A 22,956-nucleotide genomic window follows, 5' to 3' on the forward strand; every position below is an offset into this window, starting at 1 on the left:
GGGAATGGTGGTACTGTACCTTCCATGCTGCCCCTAGAAAGAGAAAAGTGACCCGACGCGCGCATGACCACATATTCCAAAGAAGAAATGAGTGAGCGATTCGAACAGGATTAATAGGAGATACTCAATTGCCATCAATCTCCTGTAAATAAGAACCATGCAAGCAATACAACATCGATGTGATCTTACAACGTTACATTATCCATCACAGAAACTCACAGTCTTCTCTGCATTGGAAGCTAGGCAAACCAAAGGGAGTTTTATTTTTTAGGACTCTGGTTGATGACACAGCCAGATTCGATTCACAAAGTCTGTCTATGCTGATGTAAAACTATGGTTGTTTTATCAACGTTCGCATGCTCTTTTTTTTTTTTTTTTTTTTTTTTTTTTCGCCTCCTCATGGGACGGAACAGGGACGATACATGTTATGCATTCCTTTTCCCCTGACGAACCATGTTTTTATTTTATTTTGTTCTATCCTTTCACCTGCATATCTGTCTTTTCCACATCGATCAATCTCTCAAGTGTGTGATAAGAAAATATAATCCCTCTATTTTAAACGATACCGTTGGATTGTATACATGTACGTTGTTGTTGTTGGCGTTGCCGTTGACTGTATATCGTGCTCTTCGTCCGGTCAACTTTCCCTTGGACAGTTTGGATCGTATACGCTTACTTTCTTATTATTCATTCGAATGCGTGTGCCAACCTATCAAGGCACATGCTGCTAATCAAAACAGGATTGTTGGCTCCAGCGCTACCGCGGCGTTTTTAGCAATTACACTCTGACCCAAGACATACACACTAAGCATCGTTGGCTCCACCAGTCATTTGTCAACGATGTATGGTGACCATTTTGTAATGGCGGCAATACTCCCGAGATCGGTTGTTAATGATGAGTTGAACGCTTTTCATTCTTCACTTAACACCATCTACATCACCTATGGAGCTTCGGTACCAAACTTGTATCAGAATAGTGCTGGTGAGTACTACGATGTTTTCAAAAAGTACCTACGTGAAGCATTCGGGGAAATGATGCAGGGTTTGGAATCGTCCTATTATAATTTTTACAAAGCTTGGAAATATCCTGTTGTCTTGTACAAATGAGTGGTATACCTACCATACTCTAGAGCACCATAGAAGCCATACAGAGATATCATGAAAAGTTTTTGAGATAAACATTCATGATGAAATATACGAGGCTGAAGTGTCAGTACATGCTTCAAGATTGAATAAAATAGATAGTAGTTGGAAGTGAGTAAGTGTGCGTACAAAAAAGATGATACGTCTGCGCTTACTTGGCCTTGTTGGTGGTAGTGTTGGGTTTTACCCTACAGCATCGTCAGAGTGCCTTCCTTTTGATCGCTCTGGCGAACAATTACAGCTCTTACCAAGGCCAAAAAAAGCCAGGCAATCCGAAGCCTTGGACCAAAAGTGAATCCTTCTAATCTGACACTGTTGGGACAAGGAATGTATCACATTGGAGGGGTTCAACTTGTTGTTTCACATGGCGATCGAAGAAAAAATGCATTCACCTCTTTTGCTTATTCCATTTACTCGTGATGCAATCTCATCCACTTCACATTCCTGAATTGCTTGACAAAATAGCTCCACATCTTGATAAAGGAGACCTCAAGTCATGAATAACTGTCTCCAAGGCTTTTCATCAGACCTTTATACGATTTCTATGGAAAACCCTCCATGTCACTTCTTTTGTCCGATGGAACTCCACTATTGGCCAGACACTTAAGAAGCACAAGCATTACATCGAGGAGATTTTTTTTTGATCATTACTTTCCAGAACACATCCTATCATTACATGGATGCACCCGTCTCCGAAAGCTGAGATGTCATCTTGATTTGCCAGAGCTTGTCGGGAGAGGATTGAGCAGGTTTTCCGACTTTATGGGGCACTTCAAGAGTGCGATATTATCGGTATTCTTGTCCATGGATGGTCCAACAAGGCCAAGGATCTTTACTATGCTATGCTTCAATGCCCTCACCTCAAAAAGATCAGATTCCACGAATTCGCTGTCCATGCTGAGGAGATTGACCTATTCTTTCGGACGTGTAGTCAACTTGAAGTCTTGGAGCTGAACCATGTACAGATTCCTCGTTGGCCAAATGGAAGTCTGATAGGCGACCTCGATACCAATATTGAAGCTACTGGTGGTCCATCTATCCATGGAACAGCTGCTTCTCTAGTCTCTGCAACAGTTCTGGGAAGTATCCTTAACTTAATGCTCATTGAAGTTTGGGTGTCCGGACCATCCCCAGGTCATAGTACAGCAGCTTTAGTCCGAAGCTGCTCAAAGCTGAGATCGCTTTATTTTGAGGAGACTGAAAAAGCTGATGCACTTGTTTTTTTCAGGTCCTTGGAACAGCATCCTTGGACATTGCCGCATCTGGAAACCTTGATCATCCCGTACTTCCCATTGGTCGATGAAGATCTGGCAAGTCTTCTGAAAAAGATGAATCAACTTCGAGAATTGGATGCAGTATTTGCAGATTTTGGATCCCTCTCTCTCGGCGAGCTACTTAAATCTAGAGAACCATTGAGCGGGAGGAGAAGCTTGTGTGATACGATCGAGAAGCTTAATCTCTCCGGTTATGCGTATAACGGGCTATCCCAGGTGATCATGTCTCGCTGTAGGAACCTCACTGAACTGGAAACAAGCAAAATTAAAGTAGCAGAGATTGTGGAAGGACAGGAATGGGTCTGTTCTGAACTACAACAGCTAGTTATCAACATCACTGATGTGGATGATGGTGATGCGGAAGATAGTGAGGAGAGTAAGGTGAAGCAGCGAATGATGTTTGAACGTTTGGGTAAGCTGACAAAACTCAGGGAGATTGTACTGAAAGGCAGTGAACATGGACGTTCGTTTGATCTGAGATTAGAGTCAGGTCTGGACAAGTTGGCTAACCTGAAGCATCTGAGGTCATTATGCTTCACTGGCTACTACCAGAGGATGGGACCAGAAGAAGCGATGTGGATGGTGAAGAACTGGCCATGTTTAAAGGAAGTCTCTTGTCAGACGAACAGGAATCAAGTCACTGCAATGCTGATCCGCAAGATCTTTCATAAGCATGGTATTGGCTAACGCCTGTTTTAATAAACAATGCTCAGCGAGGGAGCCTTCCATTCATCTTTGGATATTACAGCTCCATATCTACATCAAGTTGTATGAATATGTCGATACTCCATTAAGCTTAGATCATTCGACGTCGCATAGGAAACTATTTTATTCTACTCGTCTATCTCTCCCTGTTCACCTAACCTGCCTGCTTGGCTTAACTCATTCTTCTCTCATTTTTTCATTATAAGCCAATTGATACTTATTTTTGAGCCAGTTGACCCAATGAATCGCCACTGATCTAGATAAACACGCGTCGGCTCTGTATCATGATAACATGCAGTTGTAACATGCCAAAGTGCCATTTAGTTCTCTATACATGAGTATATTATGTGCACAGCGACCATATCCCCATTTCTGATTCCTTCAAGCATTAGATTGCTCACGTATTTATTGAAGGGTTGAGAGGATCTTTGCCTCTGCTCTACTTCACTGCAGAGTAGGCTAGCATTCATTCGGCTTATGGATAGATCCTACCTTGTCCCAGAGCCGGCAGTGGCAAGAGCACTTTGATGTTACAGATCATGTACCATCATCATAAACTTCCAGGGTCACGCCAAGAAGTAGCAAAAGGGTTGTAGGTTTAAAAAGAGGATGCGAACACCGAAGTGGAAACCCGAAGTGTTCAACAAAACAACTTTCATAATTTTATATCAGGCTTTGTGAAGCGAATCTGGCTATGCATCAACCATGCTCGTAAAGAAGGTTCTCCTTTGGTCAGTCTAATTCACGACGTGTGAAACTCCTTGCTCTACCATACACATCTACGTCTTCAGCAGCTTCATATACAGCCGAGTAACTGTAGCCGTCAATTCCAGTGGACATTGGCTATTTGTTGATGGATAGCATGAAAATTAGTACAATTAAGACAGAGAGTTAATTAGATCCAACGTTAGTTATTCAGCACTATTATTACGTCCCGAAGATTGTGTGTATCAGAAACTCATCTTTGTAGAAATCCAAGTCTTTTCTGTCCTCCAAACTGTCATCTCTTTGATATGTCATTTTGCCTTTCTCCTCAAACTTTTCTTTCCTTCCTCTTAAAAAAGATTTGCGCATTTCTCCCAAGTCCCATATACGTGACCCATATTCTTTTAAGGCCAAGGATCTCTATCTGAACGGTGTTTAGTCATGGCCCGCCTAGTTGGCGTCCTGCCAAGTAGGATACAAACTGCAGAAGCTAGAGAGAGTCACAATCTTGAAACAGCGACAAGTGTTAAGATCCTAGTTTTAGTCTTTTTTAACTTTTTTTTTTTTTTTTTTTTTTTTTTTTTACATATCCTGAGCCATTTCGGTAATGCGTATTCACATTCAACATTCTATATTCCCGCTAGCCATCCACTTTTTTGGACCAAGTAAAATAGCATTAAAAGAAAGTGAGATAGTTATAATAATTTAAGGTAATAAAGAACCTCTAGAATGGCTCCAAAGGTTTGCACATCTCTTGTACGAGCCAGTTAATCACGAACTTGGGGACATGGTGATGAGTATAGTATACATATATATACTGTAATTGCTCACCTCCATTCGGAACTAAGACTGGCGCCCTGATGCGACAGCAATGGTGAGGTGGAATGACAAGAGTTACTGAAATGAGGATGGTCTCTCTGTCGCTGCCGTGCCTGATTTGGCTGGAATTATGGATTTTATACAAATCGCTACCATACGCTAGTTTAGATTATCAATCAGTATTTGGAACAGTAAGTAAAGTTGGAATGTACTGTACATGAAGCGACTGAAGTAGCATTGCCACACGGTTATTATCTGAGAATGTCCTGAGGAGAAAAACTCCATATTCTTTGAAAACTAGAATCTGGTTACTCTTAGCTTTGTGATTTTGATATAAAAGCACCTACACCTTTCAGTCTACGATCCAGACAACAAATACAACAAAAAATACAACACAAAATACAATTCTTCAACAATGAAGGTCTCTACTCAAATCCTAGCTACAAGTGCTATTGCCTTTACTGCCACCGCACTGGCAATGCCGTCGATGTCCAAGAGGGTTATTGATGGAACCAAAGTTCTCGGTTGTTTAGCGAGGTAAATATCTTCCATTTTATAGTTTGGCTTGTAGTTAATATTATTGTCTTGAAGCCAAATTTAACATGATTATATGTTTGTACTTTTGTACTGTCTATAGTACCTTTATGAAGGGTGACGAGGCTTGGAGCCCAGAATGTGCTGCAGCTGCAGCGGTAAGCTGCTTTCTCTTTCGCTCCTCTCTTATTTGTACTTCTTTTTAAGGCAGAGAGTCTTTTATTTAATGCTATTTTCTTTAAACATCTTGTAGACTGATATCGGCCTTGCCCAAGAGGTTAGCCTTGGCGAATTCGATATTGATTTTGCAAGCTCTGACCCAATGAGTATGCCAATTTCCCTACCAAATTTGCAGGTGAGATTGGCCTCGCTCCCTGGAACCAGTTGGCCAATTGTCAGCCTTGCTAATCATGTAAGTTAAAGGCCTGTTTTCATTACGAAATCTCTGCAATGGCCAATAGAAGAAAAGTAAACAGCCATTAATACTATTTCCCCTCCTTTGCTCCTTAGCATAATATTATTGTAAGTATATCTCGTATATATCAGCACCATCTGCGATTGAATAACGAGACAAGGTTTTGATAATTTTCCTCCTTCTTCCCCTCTTCCAACAAAAGGACAATGGTGTTGCAATCGCAGAGTTTGATTTTCCAATGGCCCCTGCCGAGGTTAAAGACAGCATTGTCAAAAATCCGATCGAGAGAAATGTAGTAAATATTTTACCAGGACTTGAAGATGCATTCTCCAACTACCTCGCGAATATCATTACCAAGCCCTCATATACATTCTCCATCGGAGGGAATGTTGATGCTTCGCTCAAGGTTCCATCCCTTTCAGGCAACAGTAAGTCCAGTGATGCGGATTCCTCGAAGACACTAACTGCCACCAACATTGGTATCTCGGCCCCCGTCACTGTACGAGGTTTGGATAACCTCCAAAAGATTGAGTATGTGGAGCTAGTGAGTCTTACCAAGGATGCCGATTCGGGTGTTACCACAGTGGCACAAAAGTTGAATATTCATAACCCTTCGGAGCTTAGCATGAATATTGGAGACATTGCGCTCAACATACTCAACGCTAATGGAGACTTGATGGGAGTTATTAATATACCGAGCCTATACTTGGCCATTGGTGACAACGCTGTGACAGCTACCGCAACGTTCACTGATCCCGATACCTACAATACCCTAACGACCAAGAGCAATACTTTTACACTTGCAGGTTTTGATGGCTCCGTGAAGAATCCTATCCTAGCCAAAGCACTGTGTTCATTTGTGTCCCACATTGCGTTCCCCAAGCTTGAAGCTGAATAAATCAGCGAAGTTACAGTGAGATAGCAGAATAACAAGTAGTAGGACTTTGTAGTGGCAGAGCAGCACAGATGAGTGCAATAAAGAGTTAATCACGTATTCATCCTTACAGAAGAGACATCGATCTGTTTTGCCATATCAATGGTCAATATGAACAATTTAGCGAATGCCCAGTATCAAGTCGGTCTAAAGCACCTGATTTTACTAGGCATACTCTTCTCTTTTGTTTTGAATGAGCAGAGTTGAGCTTTAGGCTGGTTCAAATAGGCTGACGAGCCTTGTTTGGATCGCCTCGAAGATCCATTCCAATAGACTTATGCGCAAACATACCAACTTCCACTGCCACCTCCTTGTTCACCCTTCAGATTTTTTTTTTTTTTTTCCATAGCCATCATTTTGGGATACTGAAATACCAGGGTGGCTTTCATATCCTTCCAACCAGGCCAGTGAAAGATTATCTCCAAAGCATAGCGCAATTAAAAAGTAAAATGTGGTCTCGATCCGCTCAAACGGTAAGTGCCAATTGATTGACCAAGATATTGATATAGGGATGGAGATGGAGATGGAGATGTCTCTCACACTACACTATAAACAGGGTACAAAGTTTGTACACAGCTTAATGACTTGATAAAATCTAGATCAATGAATGGCTGATAGTCATATCATACATGATGAAAGCAGATCGCGTAAGGATGTCAATGAGGAGTGTCATTCTTGAAGAATCATTTTGAGGTGATCCTTGCTGCTTTATTCCTCAATCCTAAACCACCATTGGCAAATTTTACCCATACACTCAAACTGCACACTGCTGAGCTTTTTTTTTTTTTTTTTTTTTTTCTCAAACACCTGCAGCAAAACATCTGGGCGTTCACACGCCATCAGGCCAGTGATACGTCAACAGACTGAGCCAGTGGCTCCAAAAGCAAGGCCAACTCGAAGATGTATTCGCCTTCCTTTAGCACCATTGGCTGTTAATGTCAGGACTTGACCCACTGGACCCATATACCAGAAGAATCCATCCAGAATAAGAGTGCCCGATTCTTTATCTTCAGAGTCGGAGCCACATATGCGTGCCTTTAGTACTTCATATGGAGATCTAGTGAGGCGAGGACCTACTGAAAGAGACCTGCCAGACTAGTGAAGCAAGCTCTTCGTGAGGGGTACAGAATGGAAAGCATCCCAGAGCAGATGGCATAGAATCTGTTGGTGTATTTACATCTGCTCCTTTTAATAAGAGGAGTAGATTTTGAAAAGAGAGGATCATATGGTAGAATACAAGGCTAGTACTCTTGAATGAACATATATAGGTGTATATAGATGGATTGATGGCCTAGACAAGACCTTCAAGAGTAGGAAAAGATCAATAATATTCTTTTAGTGAGTATACAAAACTTAGAACCTGGGCCAAGGGGAAGGCAAAAGCTGAGGATTGGTGAATGGTGCTTTCTCGCAAAACTTGATTTCTATGACTTGAATATAATCAACATAAATGTTGTCTATAAATGGGAGGGAAGAGAAAGGAATCGATCCTGAACTGATAACCATGAAGGTGATATTAATGCACAGAAAGTAGTGGACCGGCTACAGGTGCTTATAGCTTTAAAATGTATTTAATCTGAAGCTTTCCTAAACATGTCACGCTACTTTTTATAATGATAGAGAGAACCTCGATATCCAATATCTAATATCCAATATCTTTCATTCGGGGTTTCGCGCTTAAGGAACGCGCATTGTAGATACAGATCCTTTCTTCAATATTACGCTAGTTTTTTAAACATTAGGCCTGGCTTAATCTTTTGGTGGCGCTACACGTGAGATAATAGAGCCGAAAAGCTTGTCACAATTATCTGCCCTCCAACAACAACAACAAAAAAAAAAAATGCTTCTTCAAGTCTACTTATTACTTTTCTCCTTCTCGACCCTTTTGTATTGCATCACTTCATCCTTTTAGCCCCCTCAACATCAACTTCAACTCCAACAACTCTTTTTAAAAAAAAAAATCGAAGAGGGGCTATATATATAAAGTTTTATTTCTTCATATACATTTTTTTTTTTTTTTTTTTTCCTCCTTTCAGCTTATCAAGCAGCACAATCAAACCATGCCAAAGGTCGTATCTAAAAAATTTAATCAGAGGACTGAGAAGAAGAAGGAGGAGAAGACAGCCAATTCAGCATCAGCCTCTTCAGCAGCCAGTCGTGCTTTTGGTCCTCTTTTCAATAAAGATCTTGGTCAACATATTCTCAAGAACCCTCTTGTTGCCCAGGGCATTGTAGACAAGGTTAGGAGATCTTGAGATTCAACCACAACCGACGTTCATTACTTTTTCTAAGGCTTTTTATTTTATTTTATTTTATTGAAAAGGTAGCTTAAAAAGCTTTTCCTCTTATGGCTGAGCTAACTTTGAAATATGTTCAATATCTTGGGTCTTTAAATACATGTAGGCTTACCTCAAACCAACAGATACAGTTCTTGAAATTGGTCCCGGTACAGGAAACTTGACAGTCAAGATCTTGGAGAAATGCAAGAAGGTTGTTGCTGTCGAGATGGATCCTCGACTTGCAGCAGAATTGACTAAACGTGTTCATGGAACGTAAGAAGCAGTAACATGAATCATGAAGATGGAAAACATATACAATAAATTTTACAATGGGAATACGGGATACAGGAACTGAGGCTAAAAATACCCTTTCACTTTCTCTCCCATTTTCAAACGAATATAGTCCTGATCAAAGGAGATTGGAGATCATGATTGGAGATTTCATGAAGACTACGCTGCCTTACTTTGACGTCTGCATCAGTAACACTCCATATCAGGTACAGAGAATTGGCGTTTTTTGCAAATAGATGAGTTTTTTTTTTTTTTTTTTTTTTAAAAAAAAAAAAAAAAAAAAAAAAAGGTTTATGGGAGTAGTAAAACATGGTACTGATCATCTAGAATGGATATATCTTTCCCTCCCCCTCTAATCTTGGCACGCTTGATAGATTTCTTCAGTACTTGTGTTCAAACTTTTGGAGCACCGGCCCATTTTTAGAACTTCAGTCCTCATGTTTCAGCGTGAATTTGCTCTTCGTCTCGTCGCCAAACCTGGTGATAGTCTCTACTGCCGTTTGAGTGTCAATGTTCAACTCTATGCTAAAGTTGAGCATATCATGAAAGTTGGCAAGAATAACTTCCGTCCTCCACCTCAAGTTGAATCTAGTGTAGTACGGTTAGAACCGAAGAACCCTCCTCCTCCTGTCGATTTCAAGGAATGGGATGGATTGATGCGTATCTTGTTTGTTCGCAAGAACAAGACCCTCTCTGCCAGCTTTAAGACTGATACTGTGATGGAGATGTTGGAGACGAACTACAAGACCTTTTGTGCAACACATGATCGGATGATCGAGGATCCCTTGGATATGAAGGCCAAGGTCCAAGGGGTGTTGACCAACGCTGGATTAGCAGAGGAACGTGCAGCAAAGATGGATCAGGATGACTTTCTCAAATTGCTGACGGCATTCAATGAAGAAGGCATCCATTTCTGCTAAGCTGATATATATAAAGTACAATCCCCCTCCTCTTTCTTCTTTCTTTCTACCTGTTCATTTGTAAAAATCTCCATATCACATCATAATAGCTTTCATATACCTTTTTTTATTACTGCTTTTGCATACTTTTATAATAATAAAAATAAAAAAAGAGTAGATGATGATCTCTTCACAAATACACATATTCACATTTTCATGGTCAACTGGGATGATACAGTCACAAATGAAAACAATTTTTTTTTTTTTTTTTTTTTTTTTTTAAGCTTATTATGGTTGCTTTGTTTATTAAAAGGTCCTGTCACAACTTTTACAACCTCCACAGCTTCTTGACCTGTTGTGTTCATTCAAGAAATCAACAGCAACGACAACGACAACGACAACGACAAAAAAGAATCATTAAGCAAATAATATTTCCTTAATACCATCCATACAATACCAAATGAGTCCCTCAGCGACGTCAAAAGCAGCTGATGCAGTTGCAGAAGCCCTCAGGGCTGATCAGGCCACATTCACCAAGAACTTGAAGGAACTCTCAACAATGCTCAAGGACATTGAGACCAAACTAAAGCCTACCATTGCAAAGTGAGAAAAAAAAAATAAATAAATAAAAAAAGACGTTATTAATCTTTTTTTTCTTACCGAAACGAAAGAAAAAGAAAAGAGACTTATATAATTCTTTTTTTTTTTTACGAAACAAAACAAAAAAAAAAAAAAAAAAAAAAAAAGATTAGAGTCAAAGGAGATTGATACATCAAAAGGACTGTCGTTTCTAGAAGTCAAATATCACATTCTACTGGAATATATCACAAACTTGGCATTTGTCATGTACAGGAAACTCGAGGGTCAGTCCATCAAGGATCATCCTGCAGTCATGGCCTTGATTGAACAGAGAATCATTCTCGAAAAGATGAAGCCCGTGGAACAGAAACTCAAATATCAGATTGACAAGTTGGTTCGTGCTGCAGTGGTCGGACAGCAACAGCAACAAGATAATGATACGCCTGTCAGCGCGGGAGGTAACATATATATAATTTGGGCTTGGAGCTATATATAATTTTCTAAACTTGCTTACTTTTCTTTACTAAAATCCTTTTTTTTTTTTTTTTTTTTTTTTTGACAACAATAACAACAATAGTCGCTGATCCATTGTCGTTCAAACCAAATCCAAAGAACTTGCTTGCGGACAGTACAGGAAATGATGAAGGAGATGTGGATGAAGAGGAGCAGGATGAAAAGTCATCCTCAACTACGGGAGTCTACAAAGCACCCAAGATGGTCCCTGTTCACTTTGAGGAGGATTCGAGTGCGGTGGCCAAGAGACTGAAATACCAGGCTAGATTACAGGCCCGTGCTGTCAAGTCACGCGTCATGAAGGATTTGGTCTCGGAGTTTGATGATCGTCCAGAGGAGATGTCGCTCAGCAACGAAGGCGTTCATTTTGGTATGGGCTTGGATGAGAAACAACGTGAGCGTGAGAGATATGAAGAAGAGAATTTCACAAGAACAATGTTGTCCAAGAAGGAGCTCAACCGTTTGAAGAAGGGTGCTCTTCCTCGTTTCGAGAACGAGTTTGAGAACCTGAATGATTTTGCACAGATCGCACCACTACAGGATGATCTCGAAACGGATGATCAACGTCGTAGAAATATTATGGCCCGTCGTAACGAGCGTAAACAGGCAGCAATGGCAAGGAACAGTGATGATGAAGATGAGCAGGATGGTGGTTCGAGGAGTCGGAAGAGATCGTATGCGGATGAAGGTCTCTTTGATGGACTCATCTCTGATCCATCAAAGAAACGCAAGGGCAGGACCGCTTTTGACAAGAGCAAACGAAACCTCAACAGAAAGGGCAAAGGAAGGAAGTGAGAAAAAGAAAAAGAAAACAAGCTTCTCTTTCAGAAAAAAGCATTACCTTTTACACTCATCCATATTACTTTTATTTTTGTTCTACTCCTGTAGATCATCCTTAAAGTTTTTTTTTTTTTTTTTTTTTTTAATTCCTTTGTTACTTATTTCCCAATTAATTCTAGTCAAATGGTCCGTGTACATTCCTTTCCATAATTAATTATTTTTATTAGTTCATTTTCTCCTCGATCTCAAAATGAAAATAAAAATAATGAAATGTACTTCAAAGATAATTAAAGGTCTAAAAAATCATCTCTTGTTTTAACCCAAAAATACTGATAGAATATCGCTCAGCGTGATGCAACCAACGGGTCGATCTTCTCCATCGACTAGCCAAGACCTATGAGCATGACTGCGAATTAGACCACTAAGCACTTGTCCAAGTGAGAATTGAGCTCTGCAACTCAAAGGCCTCTTTAGATTGCCTCCTTGCAAGGTCTTGAGATAAACTAGCACAGGTTTATTCAAGTCCTGAATCCTACTTGGGTTCACGCCTCGCAAATCCGCTGCAGACATTTCTGACACTAATGTTCCATCTGTGTCTAATCACCATGCCACATATGAGGTACATTCCCATAGAAGAAGAAAAAAAAAAAAAAAAAATCAGAAAATTCGTCATGTCAAAAAGTTGTTACAAAAAAAAGAAAAAGAAAAAAGATACTATCACCCTTACCAACGACAGCAACACAGCTGGCATGAGCTGAAGACATCTTCTGGAGCGCTGTCCACGCAGGGTTATTAATAGTGATCGTGGCGGGAGCTTGCTTCAGCTTGTCTGCTGAGGCCGAGTCCAAATATGCGTCTGAGAATTGGAGTGCATGGCCCGCAATGCTGTTAGCTGTCCGATCCAAAATGGGTCCAAGCTCATGGTTGTGTGCAAGCAAATATCGTATGACGTCTGTTTGCGATACAAGCCGGCCCTTGGGTTCCTGTTGAGGCTCTGCCTCTTCCAACACATTCTCATTGCTCTCAATGTCACTAGACTTGACTGGGATTTCTTCCAGGACAAGGATACGGTGCACTCTATGTTTCGTAAACAACTCAATCCTATCCATGTCCGTTTAGATTTTGTTATCCATCACATTGTTTTTTTTTTGCAAAAAAAAAAAAAAAAAAAAAAAAAAGTAACAGAAGCAGAAACAGTAACAGTAAAAAGAGTAAAGAACATTCATGAAAGAAAACAGATTGGTAGGTGATTGCTCTTCCTCAGCCATAAGTAGTACAAAGTGAATCATGGGAGAGAAAGAGAAAGAGAAGCACAAAACGTACAATTGAGTCAAAGGAAGGTTCGGTTGACATGTCCATAACTTTGAAGATGATTTTGTCATTCCGACGAGGATGGCAACAGGCATGGACAAATATTCTGTATCTGGTGTAGATCCTGATTCGACTGTAAAGCCTCGTTCCTAAACAAAAAAACAGTGTTATTGTTATACAATAACGCCAGAAAACCCGGCAATTAAGGAAAAGGAAAGAGCAGAAAGCAGCAAGATTAGAATGGGGCAGAGCTATATAGCAATGATCCATGTCAAGCAAAAAAGAATCGACTGAGGAAAAACGGAAAAATGGAAAAGCGAATGATTGTTCCACCTGTGATCAATTGGTTTCATTTTATTTTATTTTCTATACTTCTTATTGTTATTGAAATAAAGATAAAATTAGAAACTAACCTCCATTGTGGATAGAAGATCATAAGTGTCAATTATGGCCACATAGTCCTTAACATTGTTGAAGCGTCGATAAACAGGTACCGAGAGGATATCTAAGACGATCCAGGTTAAAAAAAAAATAAAAAATAAAAAAAAAAAAAAAAAAGAGGATGCTGTCAGTTAATAGATTGCAAAAAGCTAAAATGCTCCGACCATGACGTTGTAAAATTAGGGCATCAGTTCAAAAAAGACAGCAGCTAGTTTTTCCTTCAAGCATAAAGGTATCCACAACGCCCTTTCTTTTTTTTATTCAAAAATTGGGCTCATTCGTGTGAAAAAAAAAAAAAAAAAAAAAAAAAAAAGTTACTGTTGCAAAGTAGACTTGGACAAAGTTCAATATTTTACTTGCCATTCGACTGAAGTGTTTCAAAGACTTTCTCCACTGTGGCAGTGACAGGAATATCAATTAAAGCATGGTTCTGTGCTTTTTCATTAAGAACGTCAGCGACTGTCTTTGACGCCAGGAATGCGGCATGCTGCGAGGTCATTGGTTACAAATAGAAAGAATAGCAATAATCAATAATAAAGACAACAAGGAGAGCAGAAATAAAAATAATAGAAAGAAATGAGATATGAGGACTAAATGGGTAGGAATGAAAAGAAAAAGAATGAGAATGAAGAAGAAAAGAATTGTAGAAACTATAAAGCATGCAATTGAAACCGGCGCTATTGTGACGCGCACAGAGCCTGCCATGCATTGTCTTGAAAAAAAAAAAAAAAAAGGTATTTTTTATTATTATTTCAAGCGCTGCTTCTGTTTGTACATCCGACAAGCAAGTAACAGCGCTGATCTAGCGATTTGAGCGCAGTAGCGCAGTAGCTACGGGGACAAACGAAGAAAGGGTATAAAGACTTGTTACTCACAGGGATAAAAGTCAACGAGAACTAATATAGCATCCCATTACATCATCTGCTGCAGTTGGGTATCCATGCTGGTTTGTTTTTTTTTTTTTTTTTTTTTTTTTCCTTTCTCTGCTTATGATCCGGTTCTCTTCATGACGGAGGGGTATAACTTTGATAACAAGCTAATGGACCTCACTCTTCCTGTAGATCCAATCTAGGTCACTCAAATAAAGGTCATTTCTTAGCGAGGTCCTTGAATGCTTTCCGAACTCTTTTTAGGAACTCATAGAAGTCTCTGGTCTCATTCAAAGACTGAATTAATGAAGGAAGTTGAGGTATAAGAGGATTACAATCTGAAACTATCCACGTCCATTACAAAATAAACAAATGAGGGTTATTTTGTCAGCCACTTGCCATATCAGCTATACAGTCTCTATCAGCCAAAGCATAGTGTACCTGAAAAGTCGCGTTGAGACACATCTACAATGATAGAGTACTCTTGTTCCCAATCCAGCTCATTTATCCGCGTAAAGACAAAGCCAATATGATCCTCTGTGAAGCCAATAGAGCAAACCAACAAGTATATATAAGAAGACAAGGATATTAAATAAAACTGCTATATTAAAAGAGTCAAACAAAAGCCCTGACTCAATTAATTGACGAGAACCTACCTTTGATTCCAACAATCCGCATCGCCAGAATTGATTCAAAGCATGTCAACTCTGGCTTGTTCTTTAACATCTGCTCATCCAGTGCTTTTTTCAGCGCAGTCCTTGCTAGCATATAATAATAAAAAATAATGATAATAATAATAATAATAATAATAATAAAGAATCGTTATATTAGCAGAGTCATTGATTAAAAAGAAAAAAGTCTGCAACCTAAAAAAAAAAAAAAAAAAAAAAAAGATACCTTCTCGTTTAGCTTTAATTTCTTTCTTGAGGGCAATAACTTGTGCTTCCAAATTTCCGCGAACTTGGTCCATATGATCTTTCTGCTCTGTCAACAGATCGATTGTTCTTGCCATGTTACTAGCCTCTTCCTTTTCCTTCTTGCGCGCTAATCAAGGAAAAAAAAAAAAAAAAAAAAAAATAGAACATCGCATTAGAATCAATGGCCGCAGTACTAATCATTCCAATGCCTTTATAAAAGGGTGAGGGGAGAGAGCGAGAACAGTTTCCGTACCTTTGGCCCGAGCAATTTGTTTAGCAATAGCAACCTTCATATCTTCGCGAATTTCTCTATCCGATTCACGTACTTCAGATGTATCTTGGACCCACTGGCTCGCGTTGCTTATAATCCTTGCTTTGATCTTTTCAACAGAGATGTTAAAATCATTGAGGAATGTTGCAGCAGTGGCCAAGAAATCCTCGCTGTCGATTTGTGGGGTAGGAAGAACGAATGTTGAAGATGACCCATTCTTGGGTAGCATGGAGAGACGTGAGGTGCTGGTCATAGGATGTTGGTTAGTTGAATCTGCAAATGAAGAGCGTCCTCCAAAAGAAGAGGGTCTCTCTGCAAAAGAGGCGCGTCCTCTGCCGAAAGAGGAACGTTCTCCAGAAAATGAGTCCCTAAACAACCCTCCTGCTCCTGACATTATGCTGGTGCCTGTTTCTGAAAGTGTCCTTGCGATGAGAACACTGGCTTTCCTTGTAAAGATTTTTTTTTTTTTTTTTTTTTTTTTTTTTTTTAAAAAAAAAAGAAAATGAGACAGTCCTGAACAATCCACGTGATACGATCTTGCTAACCAAGCTTCCAGTCTTTCATGTCTTGTTGGTGAAGAATTGACTTTGGTCTCCAGCAAAATGTTGGGTAGCATGCTTTAAGGGATATTGTCTTGGCATTGACTACACTGTGAAGTATAAAGACGCTAATAGCAGATCGGGCTATATCAGTGAAGATATATCTATTTTATGACAAAAATCATCGTTGAAATCTATACTTTTCACTTTAGACAGCTGTAGAATGGTAAAAAAAATTAGTGCTCAAATCATGGAATGAAAGTCCTTTTTATTTCAGCAGTCTGCAGCTGTCGGATAGTCTTTTTTTTTTTTTTTCCTCTTCGCTAATGCTATGGATCCAGGATACCCCATGTTTAATGCTAACAAACTTATGAGTATGCCTACTGCCCTACTGCTTTTCCTCTGCTCCACAGAGATGTATACAACATCCAAACGTATTTTAAAATGTGACATGTAAACTGAAACTGCAGTAAGTTTGGATATTAGAGTTTGTTGGAATGGAATGGCATGCGGGCGGGCAACACGGTGATACTTGTCATAGACGCTTTCACGTGCTGCAAGAATGCGATACTTCCACAAAGACTTTATGACTAAACAGAAAAGACTACACGCGCGTGTGTGTGCATCAATTGATTCCACGGATACAGGTACTCCGGAAGAGACTTCAATTACCGCTTTATTCACTTTGTTGATATCGAGTAAGAAAAAGCCAACGATAGAAGGAACCTCCCTCCCATCGCTTCATCGTTTCAACGTTTTAATGTTTCGATACTTTAGGCGCTTTAGTGCTCCAATGCCTGGTAAACGGCTCCTTTAGCGTAGATCTTTACATGATGAAAACAGGGTTCGCATCTGAGCATATCCCATTCAATCCTTTTCCTTTCTAGCCTTTTTACTGTTTATTCCCTTTTTCCTTCTCTTCTCCTTCTTGCTTTCATCCTTTTTTTTTTTTTTTTTTCTTTTTTTCTTCATCTTTCTCTCATTCTCCTCTCATCGTCAAACACTTCTTTACATCCATAAAAACCTCCACAGAATCTCAGCAATGGACTCAATCAAGAAGGCTGCAACAGATTTCATCCTCACTCCAGAGTACCATGACCTGCTTTCCATTGTTAAGGGATTCAGGAACGGTCTTGTCTATGGTGCAAAGATCCGCTTTCCTCATGCACTCGTCATGACTTTGCTCTTCCGTCGAAGCAAGTATGTCCCTTTACGTCTTTTTTTTTTTTATTATTTTTCTTTCTAAAAATCAAATCCATGATAATAGCTTTATAACCTTCATGATGCAAAAAACGAGTTTATGATCCCGAGAATAACAACAGGCTTTGTTACTTTTCGTGTCTCTTTTTAATCAAACTCATGTCAGTTTCAAAGATATGGCAACGTTTGTGCTCAAGGCAACTAAACAACATGCTCGGAATTTGGCCTTCTTCTGTACCATCTACAAGACACTTTTGATCTTGCAAAGAAGGATGCATGGCAAGGAAAGGCCCTTCGACTCGTTCTTTGCAGGTCTTGTTGGTGGATACTTTGTCTTTGGAGAGAATAACAACGTCAATCAGCAGGTGAGATTTCTTATACACCCAAATCCCAGATGTTACTCAAGATTCGGCATTCGTCAGACACATAGTCTCAGTAACAACATCTAAGAAGCAGACAATGATGAGCCATAGACATCGGGTCGGAATTGATCTCGTCACCACCTTTATCTCTTTACTTTCCGGAGAAACAAGTGATGAATATTATCAAGAAGAGGGAAAAAAAAAAAAAAAAAAAAAAAAAAAAGCATTCACTTTACAAAGACTGACAAACAACAAATTTCCTTCATAAATGTTTAGATTGTCCTCTACTTGTTCTCGCGTATCATGATGGGTCTAGCCAAGCTACCGGTCAAGAAGAATGTCATTGCGGAGCCAGCACAGACATTCCCAATCTTTACTTCATTGATTTGGGCTATTGTCATGTACCTCTTCCGGAATGAGCGGGATGTGCTCCAGCCTTCACTGCAGGCATCAATGCAGTATATCTACCTCGATTCAAATCACTGGAACACTCTCAGGAACTTTTTGTGGCACAACAAGTAAAAAACGACATCGTAACCATGCAAAAAAAAAAAAAAAAAAAAAAAAAAAAAAAACAGGAAATCAGGATCATCGCTCTGCCCATGAATCATCATATTTAATCCTACAGCCTTTTCTTCATCCTGTTGTCTCCCTTACTTTTTTTTTATTACTATTCTTTTTTATATTCTCATTTCTTATCACTTCTCCATCTTTATCATTTGTCTCCCCTCTCCATGTTTATAACTCGACACTGTTGTTGATCAGCAGCATGTCAGCTAAACCTTTTTTTCTCTTCTTTCGTGTCAAAGGGAGTTTGAAATAACGTACTCTCTGTAAGTTAGCTCCATAGAATAAAAAGAAATAATAATAGATGCAAAGTAAGCGACCAGCGCTGGATTGTTTTTATTTTCATGCTGAAGATCACTATGGTACAGTTGTTAAATATGAATTGGATGGGATAATCGAGATGGGAAGGGAAGGGGCAGTTTTTTTTTTTTTCTTTAAAAGACAGGATGTTGGGTGGAAGAGAATTTCTCTTGGTCAATCTTTTTTTTTTAAATGAACTCCCATTTGAGAGGAAGGACACCCTTGGAGAGACCACCTGCTAACTTTTTGAAGGCTGCTTGAGAAAGATCGAGAGCACCCTCGTCACAGTATTGGCTGGGGCAGGTATCGACCACCTTGAGATCAACGGATTTGCCACCGTAATGGACTCGGATCATCTTGCCGCATTGAGAGTCAGGGCCCTGGAGATCACCCATCTGTGCTTTGTTCATCGCGACAATCATGTCATCCTGACCAAAGCCGATATCACAGCTGCCAGAGTCGTCTGAAAACCAGGTGCCGCGGCCATGGAATGCATCATCGTCACTTGAGCTGGCCTTGATAGAAACGGTGGTGTCATGGGATACTTTGCCAATAGGGGCGGCCAAGGTAAAGGTAGCAGCACAAAGAACCGCGAGGATGGTGATCTGGACCTTGAACATTTTGTTTTAAAATTTAAAGCGAAGTGAAATGGATGAGTGGGCTCTGTTAAGGCTGTGCTGTGCTGTGCTGTGCTGTGCTGTGCTGTGCTGTGTAATGAAAGAGATGATGGACGTGTCGAAGGATGAGAGCCATTGACCCTTTTATATGTTTTCCTTTCTTCTTTTTCTTCTTGTTCTTCTACTTCTTCTTCTTGACCTCTTACCTTTTTTAGAACATTGAATGGCTGAACAACAACCATATTGGGGGCTAGAAGGTCCGCTGTGCAGGCAATGAAGTATAACTTTGACTTTAGTCTTTTTTTTTGTGCAGGGGCATGAAGTTCCTCAGACCAAAAAAGAAAAAAAAAAAAAAAAAGGTCAGAGACCTTTCTATCCAAACACAGTTTGACACCCAAAGTATATCAAGAGTCAGAGATCCCTTAGATTTGAAACTAGCGTAGAGATGTAGGATCGGTTGATTCGATATCGGTTTGATTGGTGAAGGGGAAAATAAGGGAAATGAGATAAATTAAGGAAAAAGTTGACGAATAAGCAGATTGCGAACAGTACAAACAGCGCGAACAAGTGCAATAGGAATATGAAGGACTCCAAAGTAAAGTTAATTGTCGTTGATTGAATGAAGCCCCATGTGCCAGGAACAAGTTATCTCATGTGTAGTGTAGTGCAATGTATACTATACAAGGATTACAACCTCGTTTCATGAACTAGGAAACAAGGAGATCTAAACCTGGTTCGTTCCCTATATTTTTTCTCTCACTGTCTTAGCTTCTTCATTTGTTCAAAGTCCACTGTCCTTTCTTCTGTTCTGCACCCTACACCACGTACCCTGCACCTTACATCCCACGCCCTACGCCCTTACGCCCTGCACCCTGACTGACTGAATCTAGATCCGCCTATTTTTTTTTTTTTTTTTTTTTTTTTTTCATTCATTCAACTCAGCAAGGTGGAGTAGATAGATATATATATATATATATATATATATGTAATATAATCGATCCCTTTAACTGAAAGACATATTAAACTGTAAAGTAAAAAGTTGCGATATTAAATGGTTAATAATTCGAAGCTTATGCATGCATGGTTTCGTATGATCACATTGCGCACTGATGTAAATGCATTATAACATTATGCAGGGTCGTAAGCTGTGCAAAAGTTGAGAGCAGTGTTTTGATAATCCAATGTAGAACTTCAGTCAAAATTATACTAACCACTAGCAGCAACCATACAAGTCTATACAAGTTTATCTAAACAAGTTTATACAAAGTTGAATGCAACCCGCTCTCAATTGGAGGACACTCTCCGCTGTTTAATTATTGCAGTTATTGCAATTGCTAGTTATTCGTTATCATTGATGTTTGTTGTTGTTTAATATATATAATCCTCAACAGAGATCAAATAGTAACCTTGAAACAAGGAGACCCGCACCCAATTGGTCATTTTTGACGACTATCTTCCCTTGTACTGTGAGGTTACCGTACGTGTAATATATATCTTTTATTGTATATATTGTATATTTCCTTTTTTGATTCATCACTCTCGGACTTTCATGCCTGCGCGTCTGTAGACATCATCAAGGGCCTGCATGTTCAAGACACTGTCCTCGCCCGTTACCCATCCAGGAATCGATTCTACATCCTTCCCATGGTTCTTGACAGCTTTGACAAATGCCTCCAATTGGAATTTGTGCGATGAATGGCCATCCCCGTAGACTTTGGGCAAGTTTTCAGTCTTTCCTGTCACCTTGTCCTTAATGGTCATATAATGATACATCTATTCGATATCGGATTAATTGGCGTTTCAAATTAACAACTTTTTTTTTTTTTTTTTTTTTTTTTTTTTTTCCCTCACTTTGATTATAAAAGAAAAAATAAAGCTCTTGTATTGTTTACATAGACATATCATAGCAAAAGGAATTATGCACTTACACCAGGAAGCAAAAAGACTCCAAAGGTAAAGACCTTGTCGTCAGTCTCCGCGATAAATTTAGGGATGATCTCGAGATAGGTCTGAAGGGATAACCAAGGATTGGTTAAGCTGGCTGTGGTTTGAGCCAAGACGCCATTGCTATGAGGTCCCTTCATTTTAAAGACACAGTCCATCCGTCCATCCACGTTTTCGGCCACAATCTTGGGCACTGCACTCTCAACACTCTCGACTTCTAATCCTGTAAAGAACCGAACAGCGTTGATCAGATAACAACCCACATCCATCATGGTCCCTCCAGCAAGGTTCCAGTCAAAGCGTATATCCGTGGGTGGTAAAAGAGGAGGGAGCGCGATGACGGCCTGAATGTGTTTTAATGGATGACCTTCCGCAATATGTTTCTGTAAGATATCTCGAAATCGGAGCGAGGCAGGATGAAATCGATTATGGAATGCTTCCAATAGCACCAGATTCTTTGCCTTGGCCAATTCGAACAGTTCCTTCGTCTGCTCTGCATTGGAGGCAGCAGGTTTTTCAAGCAAAACATGCTTTCCAGCCTCAAGGGCCTTTTTGGTCCAAATATAGTGAAGGCCGTTGGGTAAAGGGTTATAGATGCAGTCGATACTGGGGTCATTAATGAGAGCATCATACGATGGGTGGGTGTTTGGGATTTCATTCTTGGCGGCAAATTCCTACGAAGCAACGTCATTTTTACCAAAAGAATTTTTTTTTTTTTTGTTGAGTTGGAGTCGGAGACACAAGTTGGACGACTATTTTTTTTTTTTTTTTTTTTTTTCTTTTTCTTCTTTTTAATAAGTACCTTTGCCTTAGCTTCATCGCGTGCAGCAACAGATACAACCACAATGGACCTCATGGTTTTCGCAGGATTAATCAGACCATCAGGTGCGATATTCGCGGCCCCAAGAATGCCAATCCGAAGGGCATCCTAAGGTAGTTTTATATTTGAAAAAAGATGAACGTATATTTAGATTGCAAATGTCATCAACTCTATTTCTAGCACGACTCTAAACTGTGATTTTTTTTTTTTTTTTTTTTTTTTTTACAAAAAAAATATAAAAAAAAACGAATTACTACCATACATTATCTTTGGACACAGAGGTCTTTGGACTAGACAGTGTACGGCGACCAAAGAATCCGGGACTTGAATGTGTAGCCATTGAGCAAGTAAGCGTCTTTTTTTTTTTCTTTTTTTTGTTGTTGAAGGAAAGGAATAATTGACTGTTGATTGTGGGGCAATTGATGTGATGTGGACTGAATTAAATAAAAAGAAAGATAAAAAAAAAAAAAAAAAGCATCTTATATAGTATGTTGAATTGCTTACAGGCCCCTGATTCAGAAAAAAAAAAAGATGACGCGTTCCACAGTTACTCAATGACATATGCTACACTACCTACGTGTAATATATAAATATGCCCAAAAGGACAAGGGGTATCTCCCTTTTTCCGACAAATGGTGTAACAGAGCCCATCATCTTCTATAATTTGCAGAGAATGTTTTCTTTTCCTTGTACGCATTACCCATCCAATGAGCTCCATGATAAGGATTGTCAAGGATTCAAGGATTGTCAAGGATTGCCATTCAGAGTTTTGTAATCAGCTTCAAAAGGAACTTTGAAATCGTTTTCCTTTTCTTTGTTTCTTTTTATTATTATTATTATTATTATTCGGACACGAACACCATCAACATGGATCCATGTAATTATTGAATCATGTATGCATTTATACTTATTATAGTTTTTATTTCTT

General features: G+C 39.5%; 9 protein-coding genes across 9 annotated transcripts; 5 read left to right on the forward strand and 4 right to left on the reverse strand.

Moving 5' to 3' along the window:
* The first annotated feature begins 1,535 nt into the window (after window positions 1-1,535).
* On the forward strand, window positions 1,536-3,135 carry BCR41DRAFT_348316 (hypothetical protein). Its single transcript, XM_022023263.1, has one exon. The coding sequence runs from the start codon at window positions 1,986-1,988 to the stop codon at window positions 3,102-3,104; it is 1,119 nt and encodes a 372-aa protein (XP_021884201.1). The 5' UTR covers window positions 1,536-1,985; the 3' UTR covers window positions 3,105-3,135.
* A 1,926-nt stretch (window positions 3,136-5,061) lies between these two features.
* Window positions 5,062-6,493, forward strand: BCR41DRAFT_393626 (hypothetical protein; the record flags this gene model as incomplete). Its single annotated transcript, XM_022028577.1, has 5 exons — window positions 5,062-5,183; window positions 5,284-5,338; window positions 5,434-5,592; window positions 5,691-5,702; window positions 5,798-6,493. 5 exons carry the CDS (start codon window positions 5,062-5,064, stop codon window positions 6,491-6,493), a joined length of 1,044 nt encoding a protein of 347 aa, XP_021884202.1.
* Window positions 6,494-8,544: 2,051 nt separating this feature from the next.
* Window positions 8,545-10,120, forward strand: BCR41DRAFT_348317 (dimethyladenosine transferase). The gene is made up of 4 exons (XM_022023264.1): window positions 8,545-8,769; window positions 8,933-9,081; window positions 9,212-9,305; window positions 9,474-10,120. The coding sequence occupies exons 1-4, from the start codon at window positions 8,590-8,592 to the stop codon at window positions 10,017-10,019; spliced, it is 969 nt and encodes a 322-aa protein (XP_021884203.1). The 5' UTR covers window positions 8,545-8,589; the 3' UTR covers window positions 10,020-10,120.
* A 186-nt stretch (window positions 10,121-10,306) lies between these two features.
* Window positions 10,307-11,980, forward strand: BCR41DRAFT_333168 (Sas10/Utp3/C1D family-domain-containing protein). The gene is made up of 3 exons (XM_022021877.1): window positions 10,307-10,601; window positions 10,746-11,035; window positions 11,155-11,980. Exons 1-3 carry the CDS (start codon window positions 10,459-10,461, stop codon window positions 11,883-11,885), a joined length of 1,164 nt encoding a protein of 387 aa, XP_021884204.1. The 5' UTR covers window positions 10,307-10,458; the 3' UTR covers window positions 11,886-11,980.
* Window positions 11,981-12,067: 87 nt separating this feature from the next.
* Window positions 12,068-14,249, reverse strand: BCR41DRAFT_348321 (hypothetical protein). The gene is made up of 5 exons (XM_022023265.1): window positions 13,983-14,249; window positions 13,595-13,686; window positions 13,194-13,330; window positions 12,598-12,971; window positions 12,068-12,466 (listed from the first exon to the last, which is right to left on the reverse strand). The coding sequence occupies exons 1-5, from the start codon at window positions 14,119-14,121 to the stop codon at window positions 12,186-12,188; spliced, it is 1,023 nt and encodes a 340-aa protein (XP_021884205.1). The 5' UTR covers window positions 14,122-14,249; the 3' UTR covers window positions 12,068-12,185.
* A 324-nt stretch (window positions 14,250-14,573) lies between these two features.
* Window positions 14,574-16,125, reverse strand: BCR41DRAFT_348322 (chromosome segregation protein Spc25-domain-containing protein). The gene is made up of 5 exons (XM_022023266.1): window positions 15,662-16,125; window positions 15,389-15,535; window positions 15,148-15,252; window positions 14,933-15,028; window positions 14,574-14,835 (listed from the first exon to the last, which is right to left on the reverse strand). Exons 1-5 carry the CDS (start codon window positions 16,071-16,073, stop codon window positions 14,711-14,713), a joined length of 885 nt encoding a protein of 294 aa, XP_021884206.1. The 5' UTR covers window positions 16,074-16,125; the 3' UTR covers window positions 14,574-14,710.
* Window positions 16,126-17,172: 1,047 nt separating this feature from the next.
* BCR41DRAFT_348323 (Tim17/Tim22/Tim23/Pmp24 family-domain-containing protein) lies at window positions 17,173-18,319 on the forward strand. The gene is made up of 3 exons (XM_022023267.1): window positions 17,173-17,418; window positions 17,585-17,783; window positions 18,057-18,319. The coding sequence occupies exons 1-3, from the start codon at window positions 17,261-17,263 to the stop codon at window positions 18,300-18,302; spliced, it is 603 nt and encodes a 200-aa protein (XP_021884207.1). The 5' UTR covers window positions 17,173-17,260; the 3' UTR covers window positions 18,303-18,319.
* A 382-nt stretch (window positions 18,320-18,701) lies between these two features.
* Window positions 18,702-19,370, reverse strand: BCR41DRAFT_348324 (RlpA-like double-psi beta-barrel-protein domain-containing protein-containing protein). Its single transcript, XM_022023268.1, has one exon. The coding sequence runs from the start codon at window positions 19,265-19,267 to the stop codon at window positions 18,836-18,838; it is 432 nt and encodes a 143-aa protein (XP_021884208.1). The 5' UTR covers window positions 19,268-19,370; the 3' UTR covers window positions 18,702-18,835.
* A 1,279-nt stretch (window positions 19,371-20,649) lies between these two features.
* BCR41DRAFT_333175 (hypothetical protein) lies at window positions 20,650-22,458 on the reverse strand. Its single transcript, XM_022021878.1, has 4 exons — window positions 22,291-22,458; window positions 22,011-22,136; window positions 21,193-21,882; window positions 20,650-21,037 (listed from the first exon to the last, which is right to left on the reverse strand). Exons 1-4 carry the CDS (start codon window positions 22,366-22,368, stop codon window positions 20,798-20,800), a joined length of 1,134 nt encoding a protein of 377 aa, XP_021884209.1. The 5' UTR covers window positions 22,369-22,458; the 3' UTR covers window positions 20,650-20,797.
* Between the last annotated feature and the right edge of the window lie 498 nt (window positions 22,459-22,956).

The sequence above is a fragment of the Lobosporangium transversale genome (assembly GCF_002105155.1).
Source record: "Lobosporangium transversale strain NRRL 3116 chromosome Unknown BCR41scaffold_7, whole genome shotgun sequence".
NCBI classification, from domain to species: Eukaryota; Fungi; Mortierellomycota; class Mortierellomycetes; order Mortierellales; family Mortierellaceae; genus Lobosporangium; species Lobosporangium transversale.